Source organism: Tiliqua scincoides, unplaced genomic scaffold (genome assembly GCF_035046505.1).
Source record: "Tiliqua scincoides isolate rTilSci1 unplaced genomic scaffold, rTilSci1.hap2 HAP2_SCAFFOLD_71, whole genome shotgun sequence".
NCBI classification, from domain to species: domain Eukaryota; kingdom Metazoa; phylum Chordata; class Lepidosauria; order Squamata; family Scincidae; genus Tiliqua; species Tiliqua scincoides.
The window spans coordinates 12,501-38,433 of record NW_027101653.1 but is presented as its reverse complement, the minus strand read 5'-3'; the positions used below and the strand labels follow the sequence as shown (position 1 = coordinate 38,433).

Here is a 25,933-nt window from a genome sequence, read left to right as displayed (position 1 = left end):
CCCTTGCATTACAGACAGCCGAGAAGTCGCAAGTGGCCGAAGACCACCTAGTGAACTTCATGGCTGAGCGGAGAACTGAACCCAAGCAGCATATCCTATCCACAGAGAGTCCATCATGCAAGATTCCTAAGAGCAAGACAGGGGAGGCTGGGAGTGGTTGTCCACGAGGCAATCAAGTCCAAACACATTTATTTTATTGTAGTTTTCACATTTTTATCCAGCCCTTCTTCCAAGGAACTCAGGGCGGTATACATGGTCCCTTCCCTCCTTCTGTCCTCACAACAACCCTGTGAGGTAGGTGAGGCTGAGAGAGGGAGTGACTGGCTCAAGCTCATCCAGGAAGCTTCCTGGCTGAGCGGGAACTTGAACCTGGATCTTACCGTGCACCCAGTATTAGCTTCAAGCACTGGTGTTCAGGGAGGCTCAGGGGGGCAAATACGCCAGGGAGCGATGCCTGTGAGGACGGCACTGCCAGTCACTCACCCCTCACCACCCCTCTGGAGCCCCGGTGGGGAGGACTTGTGCAGTGTCCTCTGGCCCTCCAAAAGCCTTCTGAGGCCTCCGGAGGGTCATTAAACATCACTACCAGTTTTCCAACAAAAAACAGAAGTAATATTTAAAGCCCATCCCCGAAGGCCTCGGAAGACTTTTGGAGGGCCAGAGGGTGGCACATAAACAAGGATCACAATTGACTTCAAGAGCCTACACAGAGAATGTAGGGATTTAAGTGAGCAGGGTTCCGATCCTCAGAGCGCATCACTCTGGCCTCCTGCTCCTCCTGGCATTTTCAGATAACACCATCATATTACACATCAATCAGTCTGTAATTTCATGCTGAATGCCATGAAGCGAACTGTGTTGAAATATCTCTATTCTATCAGAAGTTGTAGCCAAAAATGCAGAGCGGCGGGGTGATGGTACATCACTATGCCCACCGCGCGGAGCGTTGCCCTGCCCAGCACTTGACAGGGGTCCATCTTAGGGGTGACACGCTGGCCTCCCGCATTGGGTGATGCAAACCCTAGTGTTGCCACTGCCTAGCCCTCCAGCCAATGCCCTGGGGGCCTTGCTGTCTCATCCTCTCCCTCGGGCACAACCAGACAGAGGAAAGTCCAATTGAGGTTTTAATTCTTGAAGTGCTTTGGGAGAGAGGCTGGATCCCAGGACAACGCTCTTCCCATTGCCCAGTTACGCTTAAGCCCACACCCTTAACTGGTCTTGAACGCGCAGTCAGCTTCTCTCCTGGTTTTCCCAGGATGGTATTCGGCAAAGGATTCTTAAATGACAAACTTGAGGCCTTGTCTTTTACTTGCTTGTCTCTTCAGCTGACTTTCCACCTCAGGAGAGATGTCAGTTAAGCTCAGCCTAGGAAGAGAACCAAAACAGCCTGAGTGATCATCACCAAACAAAACTGAGAGGTAACCTTATCCTATATGGGTGCAAGCAGTAAGCCAGATGGGACCCACTTCCAGACTCCCCCTTTGCCCCAGTTACCCACTTCTGCTGGTTCCTCTTTTGAGGAGAGGGCCACTGCTCAAGGGGTGGAGCCCCTCTTTGCAGGCAGAAGGTTGCAGGTTCAATTGCTGGTAGCTGCTCCAGGGAGCACTAAGACAGACCTCTAGTCTGAACCCCTGCCGCCAGTCCGTGAACAGACGATACTGAGCTGGACCAAGGGTCAGACTCCATTGAAAGCAGGCTTGTTTGCGCCTGGCTTTAGATTCTGGTCGTGGCAAGTTCTGTCTGGGAGCTTGCATTCAGGAACAACACCCCCAGACCCAATCATACCTGATTTCTGTAAGCGCAGGGCACTTCAGAATGAAATTGCACATCTCATCGGCACAGTCATCAGTAAAATGATTTCCACTCAGGTTCAGAGACTTGAGGCTGGTGTTTCTGGACAGAGCAGCTCTGAGTATTCCACAGGATGCGTCCGTAAAGGCATTTTCCTGGATTCTGCAACAGAGGTTGAAGCTGTGTTCAGGTCCCTTATTTTCCAGAAATGAGGTCTTGTGATGCTCACAAAAAGGCTTTCCCGACAGTTACCGTCTGGTTCTAGAACTGCCTCTCCAAGCAGCTGCTCTCTCCACTAAGGGCCCAGCCTCAACAGCGGTGTGATTCAAGAGATCTGTATTCAAACCTCCCAAGAGCTCTGAACAACACACTTTAAAACATAGGTGCCTAGTTTGTGGAGCCTGTGAGTGCCCTTCTCAGAACTCTGTGGATGGCGAGCACTACCACATGATGGCCACTGGGGAGAGGGGTTGACAAAAATGAAATCTTGTACACACACACAAGAGTGTCTCTGCCATCAGTGCATTAATGTTTAAAAGGGGAGGAATGACTTATTTTGATGAAGACCAACGGCATGGATAGAGAGGGTGTTCAGCCCTTCAATCCACTTTGTTTTCCAGAACTGAAAGCTCTAATTTGCTACTAATCCTGCAGTGATTATTTATTTAGTTCGTTAGTTATTTAGTTCGTTAGCTATTAGATTTATACTCCACCCAAAGGGCACCCAAGGCAGCTAGCACAATTAGGACACAAGCACAAAACAAACACCTGAGTATCATGAGCTAAGATTATCCCTCCTGGATCAGGCCAAAGAGTCCAGCATCCTGCTTCCTGCAGGAGCTTTGTTTTATAAGAAATGGAACCTGGCAATTAATTTTCTTAGGGGTCAATATCCCCTCAGAATCACACAGAGAAGCAATGAATACATATCACAAAACCACGATCTTTGTAGTCCTCCAACCGGCTTGCCAATCTCTGCCCATGTCTGCCAACCTCTGATAAATTCTATGCACCCCAAGATGGTACTTTTTGTTTGATACTTACACGAGCGTCTGTATTTTGCACCGAGGGCTGCGAAATGCCTCCAGCAAGTCAGACAGACCCTTGTCCCGAAGCTTGTTTTTTTTCAAGTCAAGACTTAAGAGGGACTGGTTCCCGGAGAGTGCCAGGCTCAGGTCTTTACAGCACTCTTCAGTAAGCGCATTCCTGGACAGCCTAGAGAAGAGGAGCCAAAACAAAGATCATGAGACCTTCATTCAATCATATGTTTCATCTCTAATATATTCATTTATGTAAATTAATTCCAATTTGAAATGTAAATTAATTCCCTTTTTTTCTCCCAGACCCCAACACAATGTCAGAGAGATGATGTGGCCCTCCTGCCAAAAAGTTTGGACACCCCTGATTTAATCAGCCCAAAGGTTTCTTGGTCCAATTGGCTAAACACTGCAGTCCATTGTAACCTGACAACATTGATTTGCTCCCCCCCCCCACATAAATCTAGTCACACCTCCATTCATAACAGGTTAAAAAAAGGAATCCTATCAACACACCCAAGCCAATCTGAAGGCTGGAGAATTTGCTGGGGTATTCCTTCTCCTAAACCCATTTCAGCACCTGCTCAGGCCCAGTACGGATCTCCCCCAGGACTGGTCCACCATCCAGGCCATTTGCAAACAATACCTCAGGGTCTCCAGCTGACAGTCCGGATGCTTTAAAGCAGTAACAAGGTCCTTCATGGCTGGATCTCTCAAATCATTATTGCGGAGGCTGTGGAGGAAGGCAGAAGAGCTCACTGGATGGAGGAACAGGAAAGGTCCATTTGAAATGTATCGCCTCTTGGATACCCTGCCTCACCCCTCTAAGGTTGCAATCCTATACACACGTACCTGAGAGTAAGCCCCACATAACACACTGGGACTTATTTCTGAGTAAACATGTATAGACTTGCACTGTAAATCCACTACTAATGGTCTCCTAGAGGCCCCATCTATGGGTCGCATTAGAGCATCAGGTGCACCTTACCTCAGTTCTCCAACTTTGTGCAGCTGAGGGCTGAGCTTCTGCAGCCCCTCGTTTTGGATCAAGCAGGAATCCAGGTTCAGGACCTTAATCGTCTTGAGGCACTTCAGGATGTAAGAGAGGATGGTACAATCAACGGGCATGAGGAACAGCTCTGAGAAGTCCAGGCAGGGAGCATCCTTCATCAGCTGATGCACAAGTGGGGGGTTGTGAGCCTCAAAGAGCAAATTGAAGAAATTCAAGGCCTCCTTTTTATCCAAGCGTAAGAAGACACTACAGTCCGTCTGGGTGAGCCGATCAATGACTTTTTTACTGGTATCAAGTGAGAACTTCCCCAATACAGCTTCCAAGGGTGCCCTGGTCATGTGATGAGAGAGGCCAGACAGGAAGCGAAGGAAGATCTCGTACTCTCCACCTTCGCTAGCGTCGACACGCCTCATTGTGTCATCAAAGTTATCCTGCTTGAAGTCTAAGTAATGCACGAGGGCAGCAAAAAACTCTTGAACAGTGAGGTGAACAAAGGTATAGGTGACTTGGGAAGATAAGCCGTCACCGTGGATGCTCTCCACCAGGAAGGCTGTGAGCCATGGAGACCCCTTCAGGCTGAAGGACTCCAAGTGGTCTTGATCAAAGACAAGAATGTGGTTCTTGAGACCAAACCCTGCCAATTCCCCAAGCTTTATCAGCATCTTTCGCAACTCTTCCCTCTCAGGGAGCTCCCTGGTGTGGTGGTCCAACATGTGCTTGACGTAGCCTACAAACAGCTGAGTCACTGTCTTGGGGAGGGGAGGGGCCTGCCCTTTCTTGCCAGAGAAGCAAGGCTGCAAAGCGGTACAAGTAATCCAGCAGTAGGAAGGATTGTAGCAGAGGGTGTAGAGAACTTGGCTGTCCCTCACATGCGCCAAGGCCTTTTGGGCAACTGCATGATCTCCAAAGAAATTCTTAAAATACTGTTCTCTCTCCTGGGAGAGGAAGCCCACAATGCTGGTCACTCTGTGCAGGACTCCAGTCTCCAACTGGGCAAGCTTGCTGGGGCGACTGGTCAGGAGGACAGAACAGCCTTTCAGCAGGTTCTGATTCACCAAGCTGGCTACAATCACATCGACCGGTTTCACATCACCAGGCTGTGTGCAGAAGTTCGGGCATCGGTTCCTGCTCAAATTCAGGTTACTGTTGCTCTCATCCAAGCCATCAAAGATGAACAGCAGATCCTCCGGCTTCTGTAGAATTGTCCCAAGTTTGTCCCGCAAACTGGGATACTCTTTCAGGATCAGGCTCTCCAAGCTGGTCCTCGGCCCCACAGTGTTGAGGTCTCGGAACTTGAAGTAGAAAATAAAGGAGAACTTCTGGTAGTGTTTCCCCTTTGTCCAGTCAAAGACAAATTTCTGCACCAGGGTTGTCTTGCCCACTCCGGCCACCCCGCTCACCATCACAGAGAGGGGCTTGCGTTTTGACCGGAAGCACCAACGGAAAAGCCGGTTGAGTGTGATTCGCTCCAGAGCAGATTGTGTTTTGTGGCGGAGACGGTACTCGTTCAGCTCGCCGGCAGCGGCCAGAGCCTCATTTTCACACTGACACTGTTTCCTGAAGTGGTCATCCGAGACCACCTTCAGCTCCACATAGCGATTAAGGAGAGGCAAGCTCTGCCCTTCAGGATTTTTTGCACCACCACTTTCTTTCAGCCATTTGGTTTGTTCATACAGAAGACTCTTGTGTTCCTCCTGACAAGCTGCTCAGAACACAAGACAAGAGGAATCTATGAGTTAGGCCCAGCCTGCTCATATATCATATTACACCAGGGGTGCTCAAACTTTCAACTTTAGGGATGCTGGACCTTTAACAAGTGTATAGAAGAGAGAATTTCAGCAGGTGCAGCTTGTCGTCTGTGGGATGACAAGTTGCACCTGCTGCAATTCTCTCTTCTTTACACTTGTTAAAGGTCCAGCATCCCTAAAGTTGAAAGTTTGAGCACACCTGTATTACACGGTCACACTATTATTGGAGCATACCAAAGGTGATCTTAGCAGGAATATCACATGACTGAATGATGCTCTATATTTAAAAAAAAAAAACAAACAACCCTCTGTGAGAATAGAAACTAACAAGATCTGGGAAAAGATTCCTGGGCCAGATGTCTATGTTGAAAAGTGGAGGACAAAGTGGTGGTGTAGGCAAGTTGCTGTTGAGTCAGGGAATCCCCACTTCAGATCTTACATCTTCTATGAATTCACTCAGTGGCCTCTGGCAAGCCACACTTTCAGTGCACAGGGAGGGGAGGTGACACCACTACAGGCCAAAAAATTTTTAATTTTGATATTTTCAAATAATACCATCATGTTACATATCAATCAATGCGTAATTTCACACAGAACACAATAGGCAAACTGTGTTGAAATATCTCTATAATATCAAAAGTTATAGCCAGAAAACCAGTGGGGGTGGGCCAATGGTACTTCACCACGCCCACTGCCCAGGGCGTTGTCCTGCCCACTGCATGGGAGGAAGCCCATCATAGGGGTGATGCTCTGGCCTCCCGCATTGCATGATGAAAACCCTAGTGATCCCACTGCTGCTACCACCCACCTACCCACACTTTCCCCCTCTGGTACCTTTCTTGACTGGGTCAGGGGTGTGTCCAGATTCATTGAGGATAATCTCTTCTAACAGAGCATTGCCTTAAAAAAAAAAAAGTTTATCAAGTTGATAGTCCATTTCAACACCAAAATTCAAACACTCTCTGCAGTCAAACTCCCTTTAGGCTTGCATGAAGCCATGTCACATTATATGGGTGCTCCGTTCCAAATTAGACGGTATGTTGAGTCATATACCAGTTTTGCCTGGAAATATGCAGAAAGGGGGCTGAGCTGCAGCAGGCTGGGGCTTGGGTTTACAGAGGCAAAACACACTGCCTTGGTGTCCAAGGCAGGGACGTTGTGATGTCACTTCCAGGTTATGGGGGGGCACTCATTGCAACAGCTCCCCTTTGAAGGAGAAGGAAACAGGGGACACAAAGCCACCAGCACCTTCTCCATAACTAGGGCAGAGCTATAGGGGCAGTCATGCCCTCCCCTTGGTGAAGCACCCAGGACAGGTGTCCCTCACACTCCACCCTAGTTATGCCCCTGTGGGTTTGTACTGGGGAGATCCAACTGAGGTTGGTGTGATGTGACTGACATAACAAACGCACAATCCCATGGGGCCCGCTCAACCTACGAATTTGTAATCAAACAGTCAGTTCCGTCAAGTCTCGAGTTGTCTCTCCTCCAAAAGGAATGTGTCACCCTGTCATTACCCATATTGTGACTGAATTGCAAATGACGAGTAACATGTGTGACCCCCAAGATGCTTTCTTTCCCCCTCCCAAGCTTTTAAGTTTGCTTGCAGATATTTGTGCAAGTTTTTCAGATTGCCACTTTGGGAAGGCGGGTAGGAGGACAGGGGAAGGCAGTACATGGCATTGGGCAACCGACCAATCCTCCTTGTATTCTCCATATATAAAGTGGAGACTCAGGGCCCAATCCTATCCAATTTTCCAGTGCCAGTGCAGCCATGCCAATAGGGCGTGTGCTGCCTCCTTCGGTGGGGAGGCAGTCACAGAGGCCTCCTCAAGGTAAGGTAACTTACATCGGGGCTGCATTGTGGCTGTACTGGTGCTGGACAGTTGGCTAGGATTGGGCCCTCAGGCTGCAATCCTGTCCATACTTTCCTGGGAGTAAGTCTCACTGATCACAATGGGTAGATATGCATAGAATTGGGCTGTCAGATCTGTGGGAACCACCCTGCCACCACCACTCCCCTGGTGGCTTTACTTGTGCACCAGCCAGCAGGTATTCCAGGGCTTAGGTGCTTGGTCAAGAGGAGAGGATCAGCAAGGACAAAAGAATGCAGGGAAAAAGTTTTAACTCAAACATACACATTTATAAGGAATCCCTCCCACATCCTTTAATACCACTTAGAAAGACACTTATCAGGTGTCAGAAGGAAGTTTTGAGAGAGTTCTCAAGGAAAGCTGGAGTAGCAAACAGTCACTTACCATTGGAGAGGACTTCCTCTATCATCCCATGGAGGTTGGGATGAGACGATTTGCTCCTCAGAGCAAAGAGGGTCTTCCAAAGCTCAATTCCCTCTACTTGGCTCTCAGTAAGAATGTCACCGACCAGCATCTCCGCTGCTTTGGTCGCATCCTGCTTCTTCTCCTGTTCTAAATACATCTAAAATGAAATAGCAAGTCTGGAGATAAGACAGCCAGCTGTGTGTGAGAAAGAGCCCTGATGGATCAGGCCAAAGGTCCATCTGAGCCAGCCTCCCGCTTCGGGAACCCATAAGCAGCGGATGAAGGCAACAGCCCTCCCATGTAGTTTGTCCCTGGTGATTTCTTATCTGGAGCTCGGTTGCCTCTGAGTTCAGTCCTTCTACGTATTTAGCTATTATCACCAATAGTCATTGTTGACACCCCCCCCCAAAGATCAGGACTGGGGGGAGAGTTGTTTTAACCTTTGACCCCCAAACTGTGCCTTCCCCCATATATATTTGCCTTGAGAAGGAGGCTACCAGTAGCTCCAGTTCAGCACTTCCATAGCCTTGCTTAGCTCAAAGGAGAAAAAGAGTTGGGTGTGATCAATATACTGGCGATACCTCACCCCAAATTCCTAGAAGGCCTTGCTCAGTGGTTTCACACAGCCATTAAAAAGCATGGGGACCCCAGAGAACTATCCAGGACCCCAGAGCATATAGGTCTCCAGCCAAACAGGAATCCCCCAGCAGCATATTCTAGAACTGGTGATCCAGTGGGACCATGGCAAGTATGTTCTTCAAACCTCAAAAACCTGCCCAGAAAATCATAACCCAGCAATTCTCAAACAAGGGGTAAGGGACGCACCAGTGGGTCATGACCAATTTTTGGTAGTTTGCGAAACTGACAGGGCAGATTAGGCTACGCGCATCAAGTGTTAAACCAGCTGCTATTTTTTTGGGGGGGAGCACTGCTGCTGAATCACCATTACAGCCACACACTTTGGTATTCCTAAATCAGGCAGCAGCCTCTAGGGCCTCTCAGTGGCGTCACTGAGGGAGTGAGGGGATGTGGGCCTCACTGGGTGACACCACTAAGGGGCAAAAATTTTTAAATCTTGATTTTTTTTTTTTACTAATACAGGTTGAGCCTCATTATTCGCCTGGGTTCTGTTCCAAGCACTCAGGTGGATGGCAAAAAAACGCACTATAGCAAATCCATTTAAAAAACATGGCGATTTAAAAACAGCCTTGCTGACCTTTGTGATGTAAGATAAGAGTCATTAAGAAGACAATCCATCAATCAGTCATCCTCCAAGCACTTACAAAGGCGCTTCACTCATCCCCTCCCTTCACCAATGCAAAGTGATAACTTTTCTTTCATGCTCAGGGGAAAGGGAGGGGTCTGCTGGGGAGAGAAGGATTGATGGATTGTCAGCCAGCTGCCCTCTCTCTCTCCCTCATTGTTAAAGGACTGTTCAGTTTTTTTAAACTGATTTTAAAGGGATGCATTTTCCCCTTCTCTAGGGATCAGCACATTGCTTCTTATTTGCAGGGGCCATTCGTCAAATCCGTGTATAAAACATCCATGTATAAATAAGCTGGACCTATACCATCATGTTATGTATCATTCAGTGTGTAATTTCATGCAGAATGCAATGAAACAAACCACATTGAAATATCTCTATTCTTTCAAAAGTTATAGCCAGAAAACCTGTGGGTTGGGGTACATCACCACACTCACCGCCCAGGGCGTTCCCTCCCCCCCCCCACTTCAGGGGAGGAAGTCCTTCATGGGGGTGACGCGTTGGCCTCCAGTACCGGGTGATGCAACCCCCAGTGATGCCACTGGGGCCTCTATAAAGTTGGAGAACCACTGCCATAGTCAATGATTTTGAAAGAGCCAAGAGGTCCATAAGAGCCAAATGAGTCCTATTGCCCTATCATTGACCCAGCAAAGGTCATCCATCAAGGTGACCAAGGATCTAATGCTGTGTTCTTCCTGGGCACTCTTCGAAGAGATCTGCTCTCCTCACACAGAGATCAGAGCAGTAATCCATCCAAGATGAGACCAGGATTCGTGTGGTTGGGCTTTCCTCCTTTGGCCTGACCAGAACAGCAGCACAGACAACCACAATCCCCCTGACAGACACATTTTGGTGACATGTGACCACTGCTGTCTTCTCCTGAACGCTCAGGGTGACCAGGTGCCATAACCACAAAAGAGGACAAGGCACCCCAAAGTGTAGGACATCCAAGAAAAGTGTAGGACACGACAAAATAAAAGCTAAAAACACTCACCTATTAATTTCATGGGATTAATTTAAACACTATATTAGTTATGATTAAATTTAAAACTATATTACATATAATTTATTAATTGCAAGAAGGGTATGCACTACCTGCAGGGACCCGCTTTCAGGGAAAAGGAGGACATTTCCAGGAGATGAGGCTAAAAAAGAGGACATGTGCTGGAGAAAGAGGACCTCTGGTCACCTTGTGAACCTCTCTCATTCCATTCCCCTCTTCTTTTTTGGACCCACAGAACTGGAGGAAGAGGTGGGGTGATGAGGAGGCAGTTGGCACGTCTCTGGGTACGTTGAGGGCAGGGCATTTGTGACATCTTGGGGCAGCCCCACCAGCCTGGTCTCAACATTGCAACTTCTTTCCCTCCCTTTCTGTTGAACGGTAACATGGCATTACCTGAGATTTCTGAGTCGTGATGACCTTCTCAAGCGTCAGATCCGAAAGCACTGTGGAAAATTCATTCTCAGTGACGTAGATCATGTCTGGGCGAAAATGCACACTGAGCCGCCTAAGGTCTCCATCTTTGAAATTCCTCAGGTATTCAGCAAAGGCTAGGATGTCCTCTGAGAAGAGATACCACAAAATCCTTTAGGGCGCAATCCTAAGGCACCCTTCCCAGGAGGGTCGGAAATGTGCCGTAAAGCATACACATGTGCGCCAGCCAGCATACACATGTGCGCCAGCCTGCGGAGGAGCCAACCCGGGCATATAGCCTTGCGTCAGCCGAGCTTGGTCAATGCAAGGCTCTGGGGTGGGTGGGGAAGAGGTAGGGAGGAGGCGGGAGGGAAGTGTTCTGGGACGGGGGGGTTGGGCGGGCAGGGAGCGGGAGGTGGGGCTGGGACCTGGCAGATATGCCGGATCCCAACCTCCATTCCTGAGCAACGCAGAGCGGCTTCAAGCCGCTCCGCTCTCCTTGGACTTGTGCCACTTTCTGAGGTGGAGCAAGTTCAAGGAGACCCATTGAGGCTGCAGTGGCTTACCCGGGGGTAAGGGGAAGAGTTTCCCCTTATGTCTGGCTGAGCCATTTTGGGACCCTATTTTTTGCTGGATACCGTGCAGGCCTCCTGGCAAGATAGGATTGTGCTGTTAGACAAACAAGACTCAGACAGAGCATTCATCAGACTGGCATCCTGAAGCAGGCTCCTCGGGAGAAGGGGACTTTCGTCCCGCAATAGGACTACTCGATTCTACCGTGACCCAAGGGTTGGTGTAGAAGCAAAAGCCTCCATGTCGGGCTGGCAGTGAAGCTCCACCAGTCCCAACTCCCTTCTGCCCCACTCCCTCCCCCAGCATGCCTCCTCCCCACCCGCTCCCCGCCCTCTGCCTGCCTCCCTCCACCCCAGAACTTCTCCTCCCCACCTCCCCCATGCCCCCACCTATCTCTTCGTCACTCTAGCTAGCACCACCCTGACCTAGCACTGGCACTGAGGGCCACTAGCCCTGATCCTGTACCGAAGAGAGGCAAACTACCCTGTGTTTACATGGCCTGCAGGTTCAGGAGTGCACCTTACATATCAAATAGATCACTGGTCCATCCAGCCTGGTGTTACCTCCACCAATTCTGCCCTGTTTCAGCCAGGGCTATTTCCTCACTATACCTGGAGATTTATTTCTTTATCATATTTTTATCCCACCTTTCTCCCCCAAGAGTTACCCAAGGCGCCTTACAACCAGTGGCTTGCTTCCATGGCCATGTCTCAGCCCACCAGATGTCTTAGGGAGCACACAAAACAACAAGAGACCTGTGTCCTGGTGCACTCCTGGCATTCTGAAATAGCCTACTTCTAAAATCAGGAGGTTGCACATACCCATCATGGCTTAAGAACATAAGAACAGCCCCACTGGATCAGGCCATAGGCCCATCTAGTCCAGCTTCCTGTATCTCACAGCGGCCCACCAAATGCCCCAGGGAGCACACCAGATAACAAGAGACCTCATCCTGGTGCCCTCCCTTGCATCTGGCATAGCCCATTTCTAAAATCAGTAGGTTGCGCATACACATCATGGCTTGTACCCCATAATGGATTTTTCCTCCAGAAACTTGTCCAATCCCCTTTTAAAGGCATCCAGGCTAGACGCCATCACCACATACTGTGGCAAGGAGTTCCACAGACCGACCACACGCTGAGTAAAGAAATATTTTCTTTTGTCTGTTCTAACTCTCCCAACACTCAATTTTAGTGGATGTCCCCTGGTTCATACCTGGTGATGGCTTCATACCCATCACCAACATGCCCATCATGTTGATGCTCAAAAATGGACTTCTCCTCCAGAAATCTGTCCAGTCCGCTTTTAAAGGCATCCAGGCCAGATGTCATCACCATATCCTGTGGCAAGGAGTTCCACAGACTAATTGTACACTGGTTAAAGAATAAGCAAAGCTTCCTGCATCTTGCATGGTCTTTCTTTAGTTACCAGTCTGCTGTGAACCGGCTCATGGCAAGAGCTGCCCACCTGTCGTGCATAAAATACACACACACCTACCTTCAGTTATGACAACTTTATCCTTGGAAGCCATTTGGCAGCAACTCAGCTCTGATACCGCTCACCAAAGCCTGGCAGAGAGAGAAAGAAAAATTCAAAATTATATTGCCTTTCAGCTTGTACGCGTTCGCCCTTTCCAAAGGTCTGCCTTCCAATAGGACATGGATAAAACTAGACATAAGCTCGTAATACCCTATTTATATTTATTTGTTTTTTTAAGAGATTTATACCCTGCCAAAGAGCCCTCAAGGCAACTTACAACCATAAAAAACAGTGCTAAAAACATTAAAACAATTAAAACCACAAAAACAATGAAAGACAATTGGATCACAGGTTAGAAGATGTTTCATAGAAAGTGCCAACCCCTCAATGTTAGCATGTAAAGGCTTCCCTAAATGAAAAGGTCTTGAGACCCTACCGAAGGAACTCCAATGAGAGAGCTGCTCTCAGTTCCAGAGGGAGGGAATTCCACAGACAGGGTGCCACCACTGAGAAGGCCCTATTTCATGCCGCCATCCCCCTACCTCTACTGGTGTGGCACAATTAGAAGGGCCCAATCTGATGACCTGAGAGGATGGGTAGGATTGTATGGAAGGAGGAGGTCCTTCAAATACCCTGGACCTGAGCCATAAAGGGCTTTAAAAGTAAAACACTAGCACTTTGAATTCAGCCCGGAAATGAACAGGAATGCTGAAGCAACGGCCCCACAGAGTCGAACCGGCGAGCCCCAGAAACCACACGGGCAGCTGCGTTCTGCACTAGCTGCAGTTTCCAAACCATCTTCAGAGGCAGCCCCACGTAGAGCGCATTGCTGTAATTTAATCTAGATGTCACTAAAGCATGGGTTACAGGTTGTATATAGGTTATGTACAAGTTGGGCATCACTCATCCTAAATGCTTGGGACCCGAAGTGTTTAGGATATCGGATTTTTCCATATTTCAGAATCCTTGCATATACATAATGAGAGATCTTGGGGATGGAGCCAAAGTCTATACATGAAATTCCTTTCTGTTTCATATACCCTTTAAACACGTAACCTGAAGGTAATTCTGTACAATATTTTAAAATAATTTTGTGCATAAAACTAGGCTTGTGCACGAAATCATAAACACAAAAGTTTACAATTGTATTTCTTTAGGCAAAAAAGCAGTCATGTTGGTGCTCAAAAAACTTCAGAGTATTTCATATTTTGGAGTATTTCATAATTCAGGATAAGGGGTGCTCAACCTGTACCAGGGTACTCAAACTTGCTTCATATAAGAGCCATAGACGATAAACTTCAGATGTTTGAGAGCCACAATATTTAAGAAGCATTTAAATTCTTCAATATATTTACTCACCATGAACATTAAACTTACATTTTAATCCCATGGATTCTTATACCCAGTGAAACCGTGTTTCTCAACATTGGACTCCACCGTACCACTTCACATGGTCTGCCTATTCAAAGAACCACTGGGAGTAACTGGTAACGACATCATCACCAGTTGTTTCTGGGTTAGGCCAAATGAGAAGCAACAAACACCAGTAAGAGGTTCAGGGTGGACGGGAGAGCTTTTTCAAGCTCTTGCCCTGCGCTTTTTCAAGCACAGAAAAGCATGCTTTGGAGCTCTGCCTGCTACCACTGTTGGTTGCATTGTCTTCCTGATCTCATTGCTGGGTGGCAGGTGTCCGGTGGTCCTGCGAGTACCACCAGACACCACCTCAACTACCACCGGTGGGACTCGTACCACTGGTTGAGAAACACTGCTGTAAATAATGATAAAGCTTGAAAATTTGTTATTTACCTTTTATATGATGCAAAAAGGAGCTCAGCCAAATATTTACGAGAGCTGCAAATTACAGGTCAAAGAGCTGTATGTGTGTGGCTGTGGTTTGGCCACACCTGTTAGATAGCAAACATGACTGCCAGAGGCCCTACCACACTGCTGAAGGCTCACTGCATGAGCTATACTCTGCCTGCGTTCTGCAGTTGCTTCTCCTTCATTTATTTCAACCTTCAGAAGGAGCCTGCTCTTCTAAAGCTACTTTGGAAAATTATGATGCCTGTTATCTGAACATTATTCAACCAAACATATCTCAGAGGGCTGCCGCTTAGAGAGCGAGAGCTGTGGATTGCATAACATGTTTAGGCATGTTCCATATAAGGCATGTTCCTTATATAGAAGGGAACTTTCCTCTCCTAGATGTGTGTGCTGCTGGGAACGTTTCTTATTGAAACAGCACCAAGGGAGAGTGTGATCTAGTGGTTAGCGCACCGGACTAGATTCTGGCTTCAAAATCCCATCAGCTGGGCACTCACAAAGCCTGTCATTGTATCCCAAGCCTAACCCTGTGCACAAAGTTGTGAAGATCAAGAAAGAGATACGCACACCACCCTGTGCTCCTTAGAGCAGTGGTTCTCAAATGCTTTAGCACTGGGACCCACTTTTTAGAACGACAATCTAAAAAGGAGCCCTCCAGGAGTGATGTCATTAACTGAGAAGGGATGTCTTGGCTGGAAGTGACATTGGCAAACAGGAAAATGTTTGACAGCCCCATATGACAAAAATCAAATAAATCAAGCAAGTAAATTAAAAGTTTACAATAAGTATAACTTTAAAAATACATTTAAAATAAAGAACCTTCCTAACCCTCCCAAGCAGTTCCTGGTATGTTAAAAATAAAAAATAAAAAATCCCCAAACACCCCTAAGGCTGCAATCCTAGCCACATTTACCTAGGAGTAAACCCCATTGACTGTCATTGTTCAAAGCCTATACATAGTAGCAGATGTCTCACCTTTCCCCAAATGCAGTCACATGCATGCAGTAAATAAAAAAATAAAATAAATAAAATAACTAAATACCATGGTAGCATCAAGTCTTAAAAATAAATGACACCATCAAGCTGAAAAATTTTCCAACGCCCCCATATGACAAAATCAAACCAATTAAGTAACTTCAAAGTTTAAACTTATTGTAATCCTAGTCAAACTTACCCAGGAGCAAGCCCCATTGACTATCATTGATAAAAGGTTATACATAGTAGCCTGTTAAAAGTATAGATCTGTCACATTTCCCCAAATGCAGCCACATCCCAAGGGAGCATCAAGTCTAATATATTAAAAATAAAACACACATTGAAAAGAGTGGGGGACCCACCCATGGAAATTGAACTGAGAGCCACCTAGTGGGTCCCAACCCACAGTTTGAGAAACTGCCTTAGAGGAAAGGAAGGATTGTTTTCAAGTGCCTTGTGTTGAAGGCAACAAGTGCTGGGACCGCTCTTAGCCACACAGAGAAGCCCCCCTCCCCAGAAGGGGAAGCAAGGTGGGCTAAAGGGCACAAGAGGTCACTGTGGGTGCCACAGATCTTGGGGGGGGGGTGTGTGTGTGTGCAAAAAATACTGACCTTGCAATCTTGCCTGTTGACTCAGCAGTTTCTCAGCAGCAGTTTCTGGACAGCTGGTGGAGGGAACAAAAGCTACAGAGGGTCTGCCTGGGGAGAGGGCGGGCTCTTGTGCCCTGATCAGGACTGCAGAAGAGGAGCTTTGGCTGAGCGGCTTCTCCTTCGGCACGCAGAGAAAGGCGCCATGTCTTCAAGGCTCTGCCAACTTACTTTCACTTTCAAATGCACAGCAGCAGAGTCTTGGGGTGGGGTTTGTCAGCTGCAGCCACTCAGCAGGGCTGGGACAGCTCCCCTCTTGCTGCTGGTGCCTGGATGGTCCCCCAGTTGTGCTTTGCAAGTTGCACCCCTAAATCAGGCCCTGCGGGTTAATGAATGACCTGATCCAGCATCTCCACAAATCAGCACTGGATCCTGCCTCCACCTTCCTCTCCCTTTAGGGCGGGCTGCCAGCCTGGAGGAGGCCAGACTTCCCTTATGGACTTCCCACCCTGTCTCCAAACTGCTGGCTGTCAATTAACCCTGGAGTGAAAGAGTATTTCAATTCAAAGAATGTGTGTGTGTGTGGGGGGGGGGGGGGGGTCCCATGTTACAAGTCTGTTTGATTGGTTCTGTGATGTATTTCCAACCCCCAGTATTTCAAAATCTGCTTTTTGAAGGACCAAAACAGCCACGTAGGGCAGTGGTTCCCAAACTGTGAGCCTTGGGTCCCTGGGGAGCAGAGGAAACCAGCCAGGGGAGTGCGGAATCCTTGCAAAAAAACCCGCCACACTATATAGGGTATAGGATTATCATCCTGATGGGGAGCTGGAGCCAATGGCCCAAGGGAGCTGCCAGTCAAAAAGGTGTGGGAGTTAGATCAGGAAGATCCAGGTTCAAATCCCTGCTCAGCCACGATGCTTTCAGGGCGATGACCAGTCACAATATCTCAGCCTTGTCTACCTCACAGGGTTGTTGTGAGGACAAAAAGAGCGATGGAACTCTGCATACCGCTCTGAGCTCCTTGGAGGGAGGGTGGTGTAAATGAATAAATACAAAGGCGCAAGGTCTGGCACCTCTGCAGGTACCCACTTAAATAGCAGTTACGCAGCCTGCCTACTGGCAGGGCTTGACCCTGAAGGGCTACAGGGGTGAATGCACAAGGTTGTATCCAGCGCAGAGTTGGGGCTTGCTGCGGCTCAGCCTGGGGCAAGAAAGCTAATTCTCCTTACAATGGATAACGTGGTAGCAGCCCCAAAGGGGCTACTTGGACCTGTGCCACCTAGATCTGAGCAGCCTGTTCGGATCCAGTCTAAGTGACAGATCCTGGCTCCCCCCCCCCGTGTCCACAGGCCCACACATCACCCACCCTTCCCCCTCCCCAGAACACCCCTGTTCCACCCTCTCCCTGCCCCCGCCAGAGCCTCGCACTGGCCTCCAGAGGCTGGCACAAACCTACCTGCTTGTGTCGGTTCGGGGACTAGATTTGGCCCCCGCAAGCCAGCCCATGTTCTTGCGCCAGCCCAGCCAACATTAGAAGTGGTGAGAACACTCCTGGGCTGGAGCAAGGGACTTGCACCTGCGCAGCACCAACTTTGGATTGCACCCTTACTTAATTCATTTGATTTTTTTTATATGGACTGGTTTTGATTTGGCTATATGGAGATGGTAAACATTTTCCTGCTTGATGATGTCACTTCTGGCCATGACATCACTTCCAGGTTAATGTCATCACTTCTGGGGGGGTCCTGGCAGATGGTCATTCTAAAAAGTGGGTCCTGTTGCTAAAACCTTTGAGAACCACCGCAACAGAGAATGTGTCTACGGACTGAATGTTCCTCCTGAGGGCAAAAGGGATATGGATATGACGAGCCCTGTTGGATCCAAGCCAAGGTCCACCTATCCCCACACTCTGTTCCCAACATTGGCCCGCCCAGATGCCGCAAGAGGTGCACAAACAAGGCTTGAAGGAGTGGAAGGTGTTTCCCTTCCACATAGTGACTTGCTGGCCATTTCCCCATACAGGGAAAATTGTTCATGCCACTTCTGCCCTCTTGTGGAACATGAGAGCCTCACGCTCACTTTGACTGTTTCCTGAATTGGGCATCCGAGACCACCTTTAGCTTCTCCCTGATCTTGTTAATTTTTTCACAGAGGGTGTTCGTTTTTTTGTTTTTTTAATATAGAACATCATTCAGTCATGTGGTGTCCCTGCTAAGAGCAAGACAAGAGCGGGAATGGGAGTGGCTGTTCACGAGGCAATCGAGTCCAAACACATTTATTTTATTGTAGTTTTCACATTTTTATCCAGCTCTTCCTCCAAGGAACTCAGGGCGGTGTACATGGTCCCTTCCCTCCTTCTGTACTCACAACAACCCTGTGAGGTAGGCGAAGATGAGAGAGGGAGTGACCAGCCCAAGTTCACTCAGGAAGCTCCCTGGCTGAGCAGGAACTTGAACCTGGATCTTCCAGGTCTAAGCCCAACTCCAGAACCACTACACCTGCCTGGCACACTGGGCGGTGGACTGGGGCTGAAGCAGAGGTGATAGTGAACTGACCTGTTTCAGCACCGCGGACCCATTTTCACCACCAGCCTCCTTGCCAGTCTCTTCCTTCACATAGCAAAGCACTGGGCTCAAAGCACACCCCTCATTTCCTGCTTTGCCAAGCTCTGACTCCAGCCCTGTCTCCTCCTGCTTTGTCCTGATAACTCTTACGCCACACAAACCAACCACTCTCCTAGTGAACCATGGGAAGAAGCAGGGCAGTTGAAGCTATTGGGCTCCCTGAGGCCACCTGACAACACCATTGCCCCCTGCTCAGCCCCCACACCCCTTACATGGCTTCCTTCTTCCTTGAATCCAAGCAGGAAATACAGAGCAGGCTGAGATTCCTCTGAGCACGCCTGGATTTTCTGCTCTGCTTACAGAACCTGTGCAGAGAAAAGATCCCGTCCTTCCTGCAATGGGCTCTGGAATCAAAGCAGGGAATGGAGAGTGTGCTTGGAGCGATGGCAGAACAGTGCGCCCAGCATTTCCTGCTAGCTTCAAGAACCGGTGTTCAGGGAGAGTCAGGGGGGCAAATACCCCCGGGGAGCCATGCCTGTGAGGATGGCACTGCCATCCACTCACCCCTTTTCCCTGGGGCATTTGGTGGGCCGCTGTGAGATACAGGAAGCTGGACTAGATGGGCCTATTGCCTGATCCAGTGGGGCTGTTCTTATGTTCTTAACTACAATTCCCAGGAAGCCTTGCAGGTCTCTTGTTATCTGGTGTGCTCCCTGGGGCATTTGGTGGGCCGCTGTGAGATACAGGAAGCTGGACTAGATGGGCCTGTGGCCTGATCCAGTGGGGCTATTCTTATGTTCTTAACTACAATTCCCAGGAAGCCTTGCAGGTCTCTTGTTATCTGGTGTGCTCCCTGGGGCATTGGGTGGGCCGCTGTGAGATCCAGGAAGCTGGACTAGATGGGCCTGTGGCCTGCTCCAGTGGGGCTGTTCTTATGTTCTTAACTACAATTCCCAGGAAGCCTTGCAGGTCTCCTGTTATCTGGTGTGCTCCCTGGGGCATTTGGTGGGCCGCTGTGAGATCCAGGAAGCTGGACTAGATGGGCCTATGGCCTGCTCCAGTGGGGCTGTTCTTATGTTCTTAACTACAATTCCCAGGAAGCCTTGCAGGTCTCTTGTTATCTGGTGTGCTCCCTGGGGCATTTGGTGGGCCGCTGTGAGATACGGGAAGCTGGACTAGATGGGCCTTTGGCCTGAGCCAGTGGGGCTGTTCTTATGTTCTTAACTACAATTCCCAGGAAGCCTTGCAGGTCTCTTGTTATCTGGTGTGCTCCCTGGGGCATTTGGTGGGCCGCTGTGAGATACAGGAAGCTGGAGTAGATGGGCCTATGGCCATCCAGTGGGGCAGTTCTTATGTTCTCACAGCCCGTCTGGAGCCCTTGTGGGGAGGCCTCGTGCAGTGTCCTCTGGCCCTCCGAAAGCCTTCTGAGGTCTCCGGAAGGCCATTAAACATCACTTCTAGTTTTCCAACAAAAATCAGAAATAATATTTAAAGCCCCCCCCCCCCGAAGGGCCTTTTGGAGGGCCAGAGGGTGGCACATAAACCAGGATCACAATTGACTTCAGGAGCCTACACAGAGAGTTAAGTGAGCAGGGTTCCGATCCTCAGGGTTCCAATTCTGGTTTCCGATCCTGAGAGCACATCAATCTGGTCTCCTGCATTCTTCTCACATTGACTCCTTCCTCCACTAGTTTCATTTGAAGAGTCCCCGGAATGAGGGGACAGAGCTGGATCGCTTAAATGTAATGGATGCAGTGATCTCGCCCCTTCCTCCGTACGGGCCCTTTTGCACGAAGGGTCTGGCTGGAGTAACCTCACTGGGACCGGCCACCACCACTGAGCTCCTCCTCTCCCAGAACTGTGTCCCATGAAGACTGTTCCTCCTGGTCGCTGTCTAACATGACGCGAGAGTTGGTTGCATTTTGGCTTAGTTACTTCTTCCCTCCCCATATTTTGGTGGGCCCCCATGCAAAGCCCTCCTGCCTAGTGAGCAATTTGCATCTCTTCATTCATTCATTCATTCATTCATTCATTCCACCTTCATTGGCATAAACAATCCATCAAGTAAACAAAATTAAAACACTCAAGGTTGCAACCAGTCATTGATCAGGCATCAATACAGAGGAATTTACGCCTTGACAGTACCTTAAATAAATATTTTGCCACATTTGATGAGCAGCACCCATTTCTCTCATCCAGCAAGTACTGGACCAAGTCCATGTCTGAACCATGAAAGTTTTCCAGAATGGGAATAGAAATTGATGGCATAAATCAATATAGTGGGTACAATACAATAATACATGGGTCCAGGACTCTTTGGAGGTCAGGTCGCAAGAACATGACTGGGGACTCTCCAATGGTCTATTAAATCTTGCTCTTAGCACGTTCGTAGGTTAAGATATAAAACCTACCCAGCGTAAAGGCTCTACAAATCTGAGGTGAACACATGAACGATAGATAGCTTGAACCCAAATCAGACCAGCTTCGAGGCGCAATGCTGCGTAAGGGACGCAATGGGGCACCGCAAAGATCTTATAGAGAAATCTGGATTGAACAGGTTCTACTAGGATGGAAATAGCTGGAATCCAGATAGGGGTACCAAACAGCAATCGTGCCAGAACCTTGGACTTAAAGATCTGCGCCGCTGCTGGGATATAAGAATTGCCCCAGGTGTAAAAAAAAACAAACGCAAAGTAGCTTGAACTAATAAATTGTTCGAGCTAATAGCAGCCCGGAGATGAGGTGACCAACAGAATTCCTAGGTACTTGAAAACTTTAACCTGTTCGATTGCCTTCCCACCAAAGGACCAAGGTTTCCATTGGGAACCGAAAACCACTATTTTAGACTTCTTAAGTTTTAATTGCAATTTATTGAAAGTTAGGCATTTAATGTACGAGTTGATAAGACGCTTCAAGCCCATTTTCGTACAGGACAATAGCAGCATATCGTCTGCATACAACAGAAGGGGGAACGGCAAATTACCTAATTTAGGAGGATGGGCGTCAACGTAGGACAAATGAGGGGCCAGATCATTAATGAATATGTTAAACAGCATGGGGGCTAAGACACATCCTTGCTGGACTCCTAAATTAGTAGGAATTGGGGCCGAACGTTTCACACATGGTGTTAATTTAACACAGCAGCTAGTCTCCGAGTAGAGATTCCAAATATGCATCTCTGTTGCGGTGTGGGTACTGGCAGTGGGTGCCTCGATGGGTCTATCCCCAATGGCGCGGCTAGGGGGCTGCGAGGGGTGCAGGCTTCCCCAGGTGATGTACACAGGGGCGTGACAATCACTGAAATGTTTAAAATCTTGGCATTTTCAAATAATACCACCACGTTACACATCAATCAATGTGTAATTTCATGCTGAATGCAATGAAGCAAACTGCGTTGAAATAGCTCTATACTCTCAAAGGTTGTGGCCAAAAATTCAGAGGGGTGGGGTGATGGTACATCACTACGCCCACCGCGCAGAGTGTTGCCCTGCCCAACACATGATAGGGGTCCATCTTAGGGGTGACACGCTGGCCTCGAACATTGGGTGATGCAAACCCTAGTGTTGCCACTGCCTAGCCCTCCAGTCAATGCCCTGGGGGCCTTGCTGTCTCATCCTCTCCCTCGGGCACAACCAGACAGAGGAAAGTCCAATCGAGGTTTTAATTCTTGAAGTGCTTTGGAAGAGTGACTGAATCCCAGGACAATGCTCTTCCCATTGCCCAGTTACGCTTAAGCCCAAACCCTTAACTGGTCCTGAACACGCAGCCGTCTTCTCTCCTGGTATCTGCTTGTTTTCCCAGGATGGTATTCGGCAAAGGATTCTCAAATGACAAACTTGAGGCCTTGTCTTTTACTTGCAAGTCTCTTCAGTGCATCTTCCACCTCAGGAGAGATGTCAGTTAAGCTCAGCCTAGGAAGAGAACCAAAACAGCCCGAGTGATCATCACCAAACAAAACCAACCGGCAACATTTTCCTATATGGGTGTAAGCAGTAAGCCAGAAGGGACCTGCTTCCAGACTCCCCCAGACTCGCCCCAGTCACACATTTCTGCTGGTTTCTCTTTCAAGGAGGGGGGTGGAGCCCCTCTTTGCAGGAAGAAGGTTCCAGTTTCAGTCGTCGGTAGCTTCTCCAGGGAGCACCAAGAAAGACCTCTAGCCTGAAACCTGACTGCCAGTCCGTGTAGAGACAATACTGAGCTGGACCAAGGGTCAGACTCCATTGAAAGCAGCCTTGTGTGCGCCTGGCCTTAGGTTCTGGTCACAGCAAGTTCTGTCTGGGAGCCTGCATTCAGGAAGAACACCCCAGCCCTAGTCATACCTGATTTCTGTAAGCGCAGGGCAAGTCTGAATGAAATTGCACATCTCATGGGCACAGTCATCAGTAAAAGGATTTCCACTCAGGTTCAGAGCCTTGAGGCTGGTGTTTGTGGACAGAGCAGCACTGAGTATTCCACAGGATGCGTTTGTAAAGGCATTTTCCTGGATTCTGCAACAGAGGGACACATTGAATGAAGCTGAGCCCAGGTCCCCTCTTTTCCAGAAATGAGGTCTTGTGATGCTCATAAAAAGGCTTTCCCGACAGTGACCGTCTGGCTCTAGAACCGGCTCTCCAAAAAGCTGCTCTCTCCACTAAGCGCCCAACCTCCACAGTGGTGTGATGCAAGAGATCTGTTTTCAAACCTCCCAACAGCTTTGAACAGCACACTTTAAAACATGGGTGCCTGGTTTGTGGAGCCTGTGAGTGCCCATCTCAGAAGTCTGTGGATGGCAAGTACCATCACATGAAGGCCATTGGGGAGAGGGAGCAGGCAAACATGAAATCTTGCGCACACACACACACACACAGCACGGATATAGGGGGAGTTCAGCCCTTCAATCCACATTGATTTCCAGAACTAAAAGCTTTCAGACTGAATCCTATCCAATTTTCCATCACCGGTGCAGCCACAATGCAGCCCCAAGATAAGTGAACGAACGTTCCGATACCTTGAGGAGGCTTCTTTGACTGCCTCCCTACCACAGAAAATTGGATAGGATTGGGCCCCTAATAGGCAACTAATCCTGCAATGATTGATTGATTGATTGATTGATTACTTACTTACTTACTTACTAGATATATATTCCACCCAAAGGGCACCAAGGTGGCTAGCACAATTAGGACACAAGCACAAAACAAAGCACCTGAATATTACAAGCTAAGACAATCCCTCCTGGATCAGGCCAAAGAGTCCAGCATCCTGCTTCCCACCGGAGCTTTGCTTTATAAGAAATGGAACCTGGTAATTAATTTTCTTAGGGGTCATTATCCCCTCAGATTCACACAGAGGAGCAATGAATACATTTCGCGTAGTCAAGATCTTTGGAGACCTCCAACCAGCTTGCCAATCTCTGCCCATGTCTGCCAATCTCTGAAAAATTCTATGCATCCCAAGATAGGACTTTTTGTTTGGTACTTACACGAGCGTCTGTATCTTGCACCGAGGGCTGCGAAATGCCTCCAGCAAGTAAGACAGACCCTTGTCCCGAAGCTTGTTTTTTTTCAGGTCAAGATGTAAGAGGGACTGGTTCTCTGACAGTGCCAGGCTAAGGTCTTCACAGCACTCTTCAGTAAGCGCATTCTTGGTCAGCCTAGAGAAGAGGAGCCAAAACAAAGGTGAAGCTAGAGAAGAAGCAAGGAAATTTTTGTATCTCTGAGCATCATAATTTTCTCTTTGAAATGAAGCTCCCAACCCTTGAGCTCCAAGGTGCCAACCTTTAGAGGGAAGAACATCCATTTAAACCATCAAAAGGTTTTCAGTGTATCCAACTGGCTAAACGCTGCAGCCCAATGTAACATGACAGCATTGATTTGCTTCCCCCCCACCCCCCACATAAATCTAACCACAACTCCATTAATAACAGGTTAAATCAAGGAATTCCTATCAACACATCCAAGCCAATCTGAACACTGGAGAATTTCCCCCAGGACTGGTCCACCATCCAGGCCATTTGCAAACAATACCTCAGGGTCTCCAGCTGACAGTCCGGATGCTTTAAAGCAGTAACAAGGTCCTTCATGGCTGGATCTCTCAAATCATTATTGCGGAGGCTGTGGAGGAAGGCAGAAGAGCTCACTGGATACCCTGCCTCAGCCCTCTATTGCAATCCTATACACACGTACCTGAGAGTAAGACCCACAGAACACACTGGGACTTACTTCCGAGTATAAGCTTGCACTGTAAATCCACTACTAATGGTCTCTTAGAGGCCCCATCTATGGGTCGCATTAGAGCACCAGGTGCACCTTACCTCAGTTGACCGATTTTGTGCAGCTGAGGGCTGAGCTTCTGCAGCCCCTCATTCTGGATCAAGCAGGAATCCAGGTTCAGGACCTGAATTGACTTGAGGCACTTCAAGATGTAAGAGAGGATGGCACAATCAACTGGCATGAGGTACAGGTCTGAGAAGTCCAGGCTGGCAGCATTGCCCATCACCTTTTGCACAAGTGGGGCGTTGTGAGCCTCAAAGAGCAAATTAAAGAAATTCAAGGCCTTCTTTTTACCCACATCTTTCTCCAAGCCTGAGAAGACACTACAGTCCATCTGGGTGAGCCGATCAATGACATTTTTAGTGGTATCAAGTGGGAACTTCCCCAATACAGCTTCCAAGGGTGCCCTGGTCATGTGATGAGAGAGGCCAGACAGGAAGCGAAGGAAGATCTCGTACTCTCCACCTTCGCTAGCGTTGACACGCCTCATTGTGTCATCAAAGTTATCCTGCGTGAAGTCTAAGTAATGCACGAGGGCAGCAAAAAACTCTTGAACGGTGAGGTGAACAAAGGAGTAGGTGACTTGGGAAGATGAGCCGTCACCATGGACACTCTCCACCAGGAAGGCTGTGAGCAGTGGAGATTTCTTCACATCAAAGCATTCCAAGTGGTCTTGATCAAAGACAAGAACGCGGTTGCTGAGGCCATAGTCAGCTAACCAGCCAAGCCTTATCAGCATCTCCCGCACCTCTTCCTTCTCAGGGAGCTCCCTGGTGTGGTGGTACAACATGTGCTTGACATAGCCTACAAAGAGCTGAGTCACTGTCTTGGGGAGGGGAGGGGGCTGCCCTTTCTTGCCGGAGAAGCAAGGCTGCAACGCGGTGCAAGTGATCCAGCAGTAGGAAGGATTGTAGCAGAGGGTGTAGAGCACTTGACTGTCCCTCACATGTGCCAAGGCCTTTTCGGCAACCGCATCATCTCCAAAGAAATTCTGGAAGTATTGTTCTCTCTCTTGGGAGAGGAAGCCCACAATGCTGGTCACCCTGTGCAGGACTCCAGTCTCCAACTGGGCAAGTTTGCTGGGACGACTGGTCAGGAGAACAGAAGAGCCCTTCAGCAGGTTCTGATTCAGCAAGCT

General features: G+C 48.6%; 2 protein-coding genes across 2 annotated transcripts in view; both read right to left on the bottom strand.

Annotated features, from left to right (window-relative positions):
* Positions 1 to 172: 172 nt before the first annotated feature.
* Positions 173 to 16,418, bottom strand: LOC136636049 (NACHT, LRR and PYD domains-containing protein 12-like). The gene is made up of 10 exons (XM_066611076.1): positions 16,008 to 16,418; positions 12,616 to 12,686; positions 10,528 to 10,694; positions 7,847 to 8,024; positions 6,423 to 6,488; positions 3,817 to 5,542; positions 3,475 to 3,561; positions 2,836 to 3,006; positions 1,786 to 1,953; positions 173 to 1,365 (listed from the first exon to the last, which is right to left on the bottom strand). The coding sequence occupies exons 2-10, from the start codon at positions 12,647 to 12,649 to the stop codon at positions 1,278 to 1,280; spliced, it is 2,685 nt and encodes an 894-aa protein (XP_066467173.1). The 5' UTR covers positions 12,650 to 12,686; positions 16,008 to 16,418; the 3' UTR covers positions 173 to 1,277.
* Positions 16,419 to 21,804: 5,386 nt separating this feature from the next.
* LOC136636048 (NACHT, LRR and PYD domains-containing protein 12-like) overlaps positions 21,805 to 25,933 on the bottom strand; it is a 16,620-nt gene continuing 12,491 nt past the window's right edge. Inside the window, exons 6-10 of the mRNA XM_066611075.1 lie at positions 24,837 to 25,933; positions 24,550 to 24,636; positions 24,006 to 24,176; positions 22,867 to 23,034; positions 21,805 to 22,458 (exon numbers count right to left, since the gene is read on the bottom strand). The exon at positions 24,837 to 25,933 is cut by the window's right edge and continues 641 nt beyond it. Coding sequence (XP_066467172.1) covers positions 22,371 to 22,458; positions 22,867 to 23,034; positions 24,006 to 24,176; positions 24,550 to 24,636; positions 24,837 to 25,933 — 1,611 coding nt within the window. The 3' untranslated portion in view covers positions 21,805 to 22,370. The remainder of the gene's footprint in view (positions 22,459 to 22,866; positions 23,035 to 24,005; positions 24,177 to 24,549; positions 24,637 to 24,836) is intronic.

Bases quoted from the DNA above. Each gene is read 5' to 3' on its own strand.
- LOC136636049 (XM_066611076.1), bottom strand. From the start codon at position 12,649: ATGGCTTCCAAGGATAAAGTTGTCATAACTGAAG. The intron at 6,489-7,846 runs GTAAGTGACTGT...TTTTTTTTTAAG, and splicing joins AGAGGAAGTCCTCTCCAATG to GCAATGCTCTGTTAGAAGAG. The intron at 3,562-3,816 runs GTAAGGTGCACC...CTTCCTCCACAG, and splicing joins CACAAAGTTGGAGAACTGAG to CCTCCGCAATAATGATTTGA.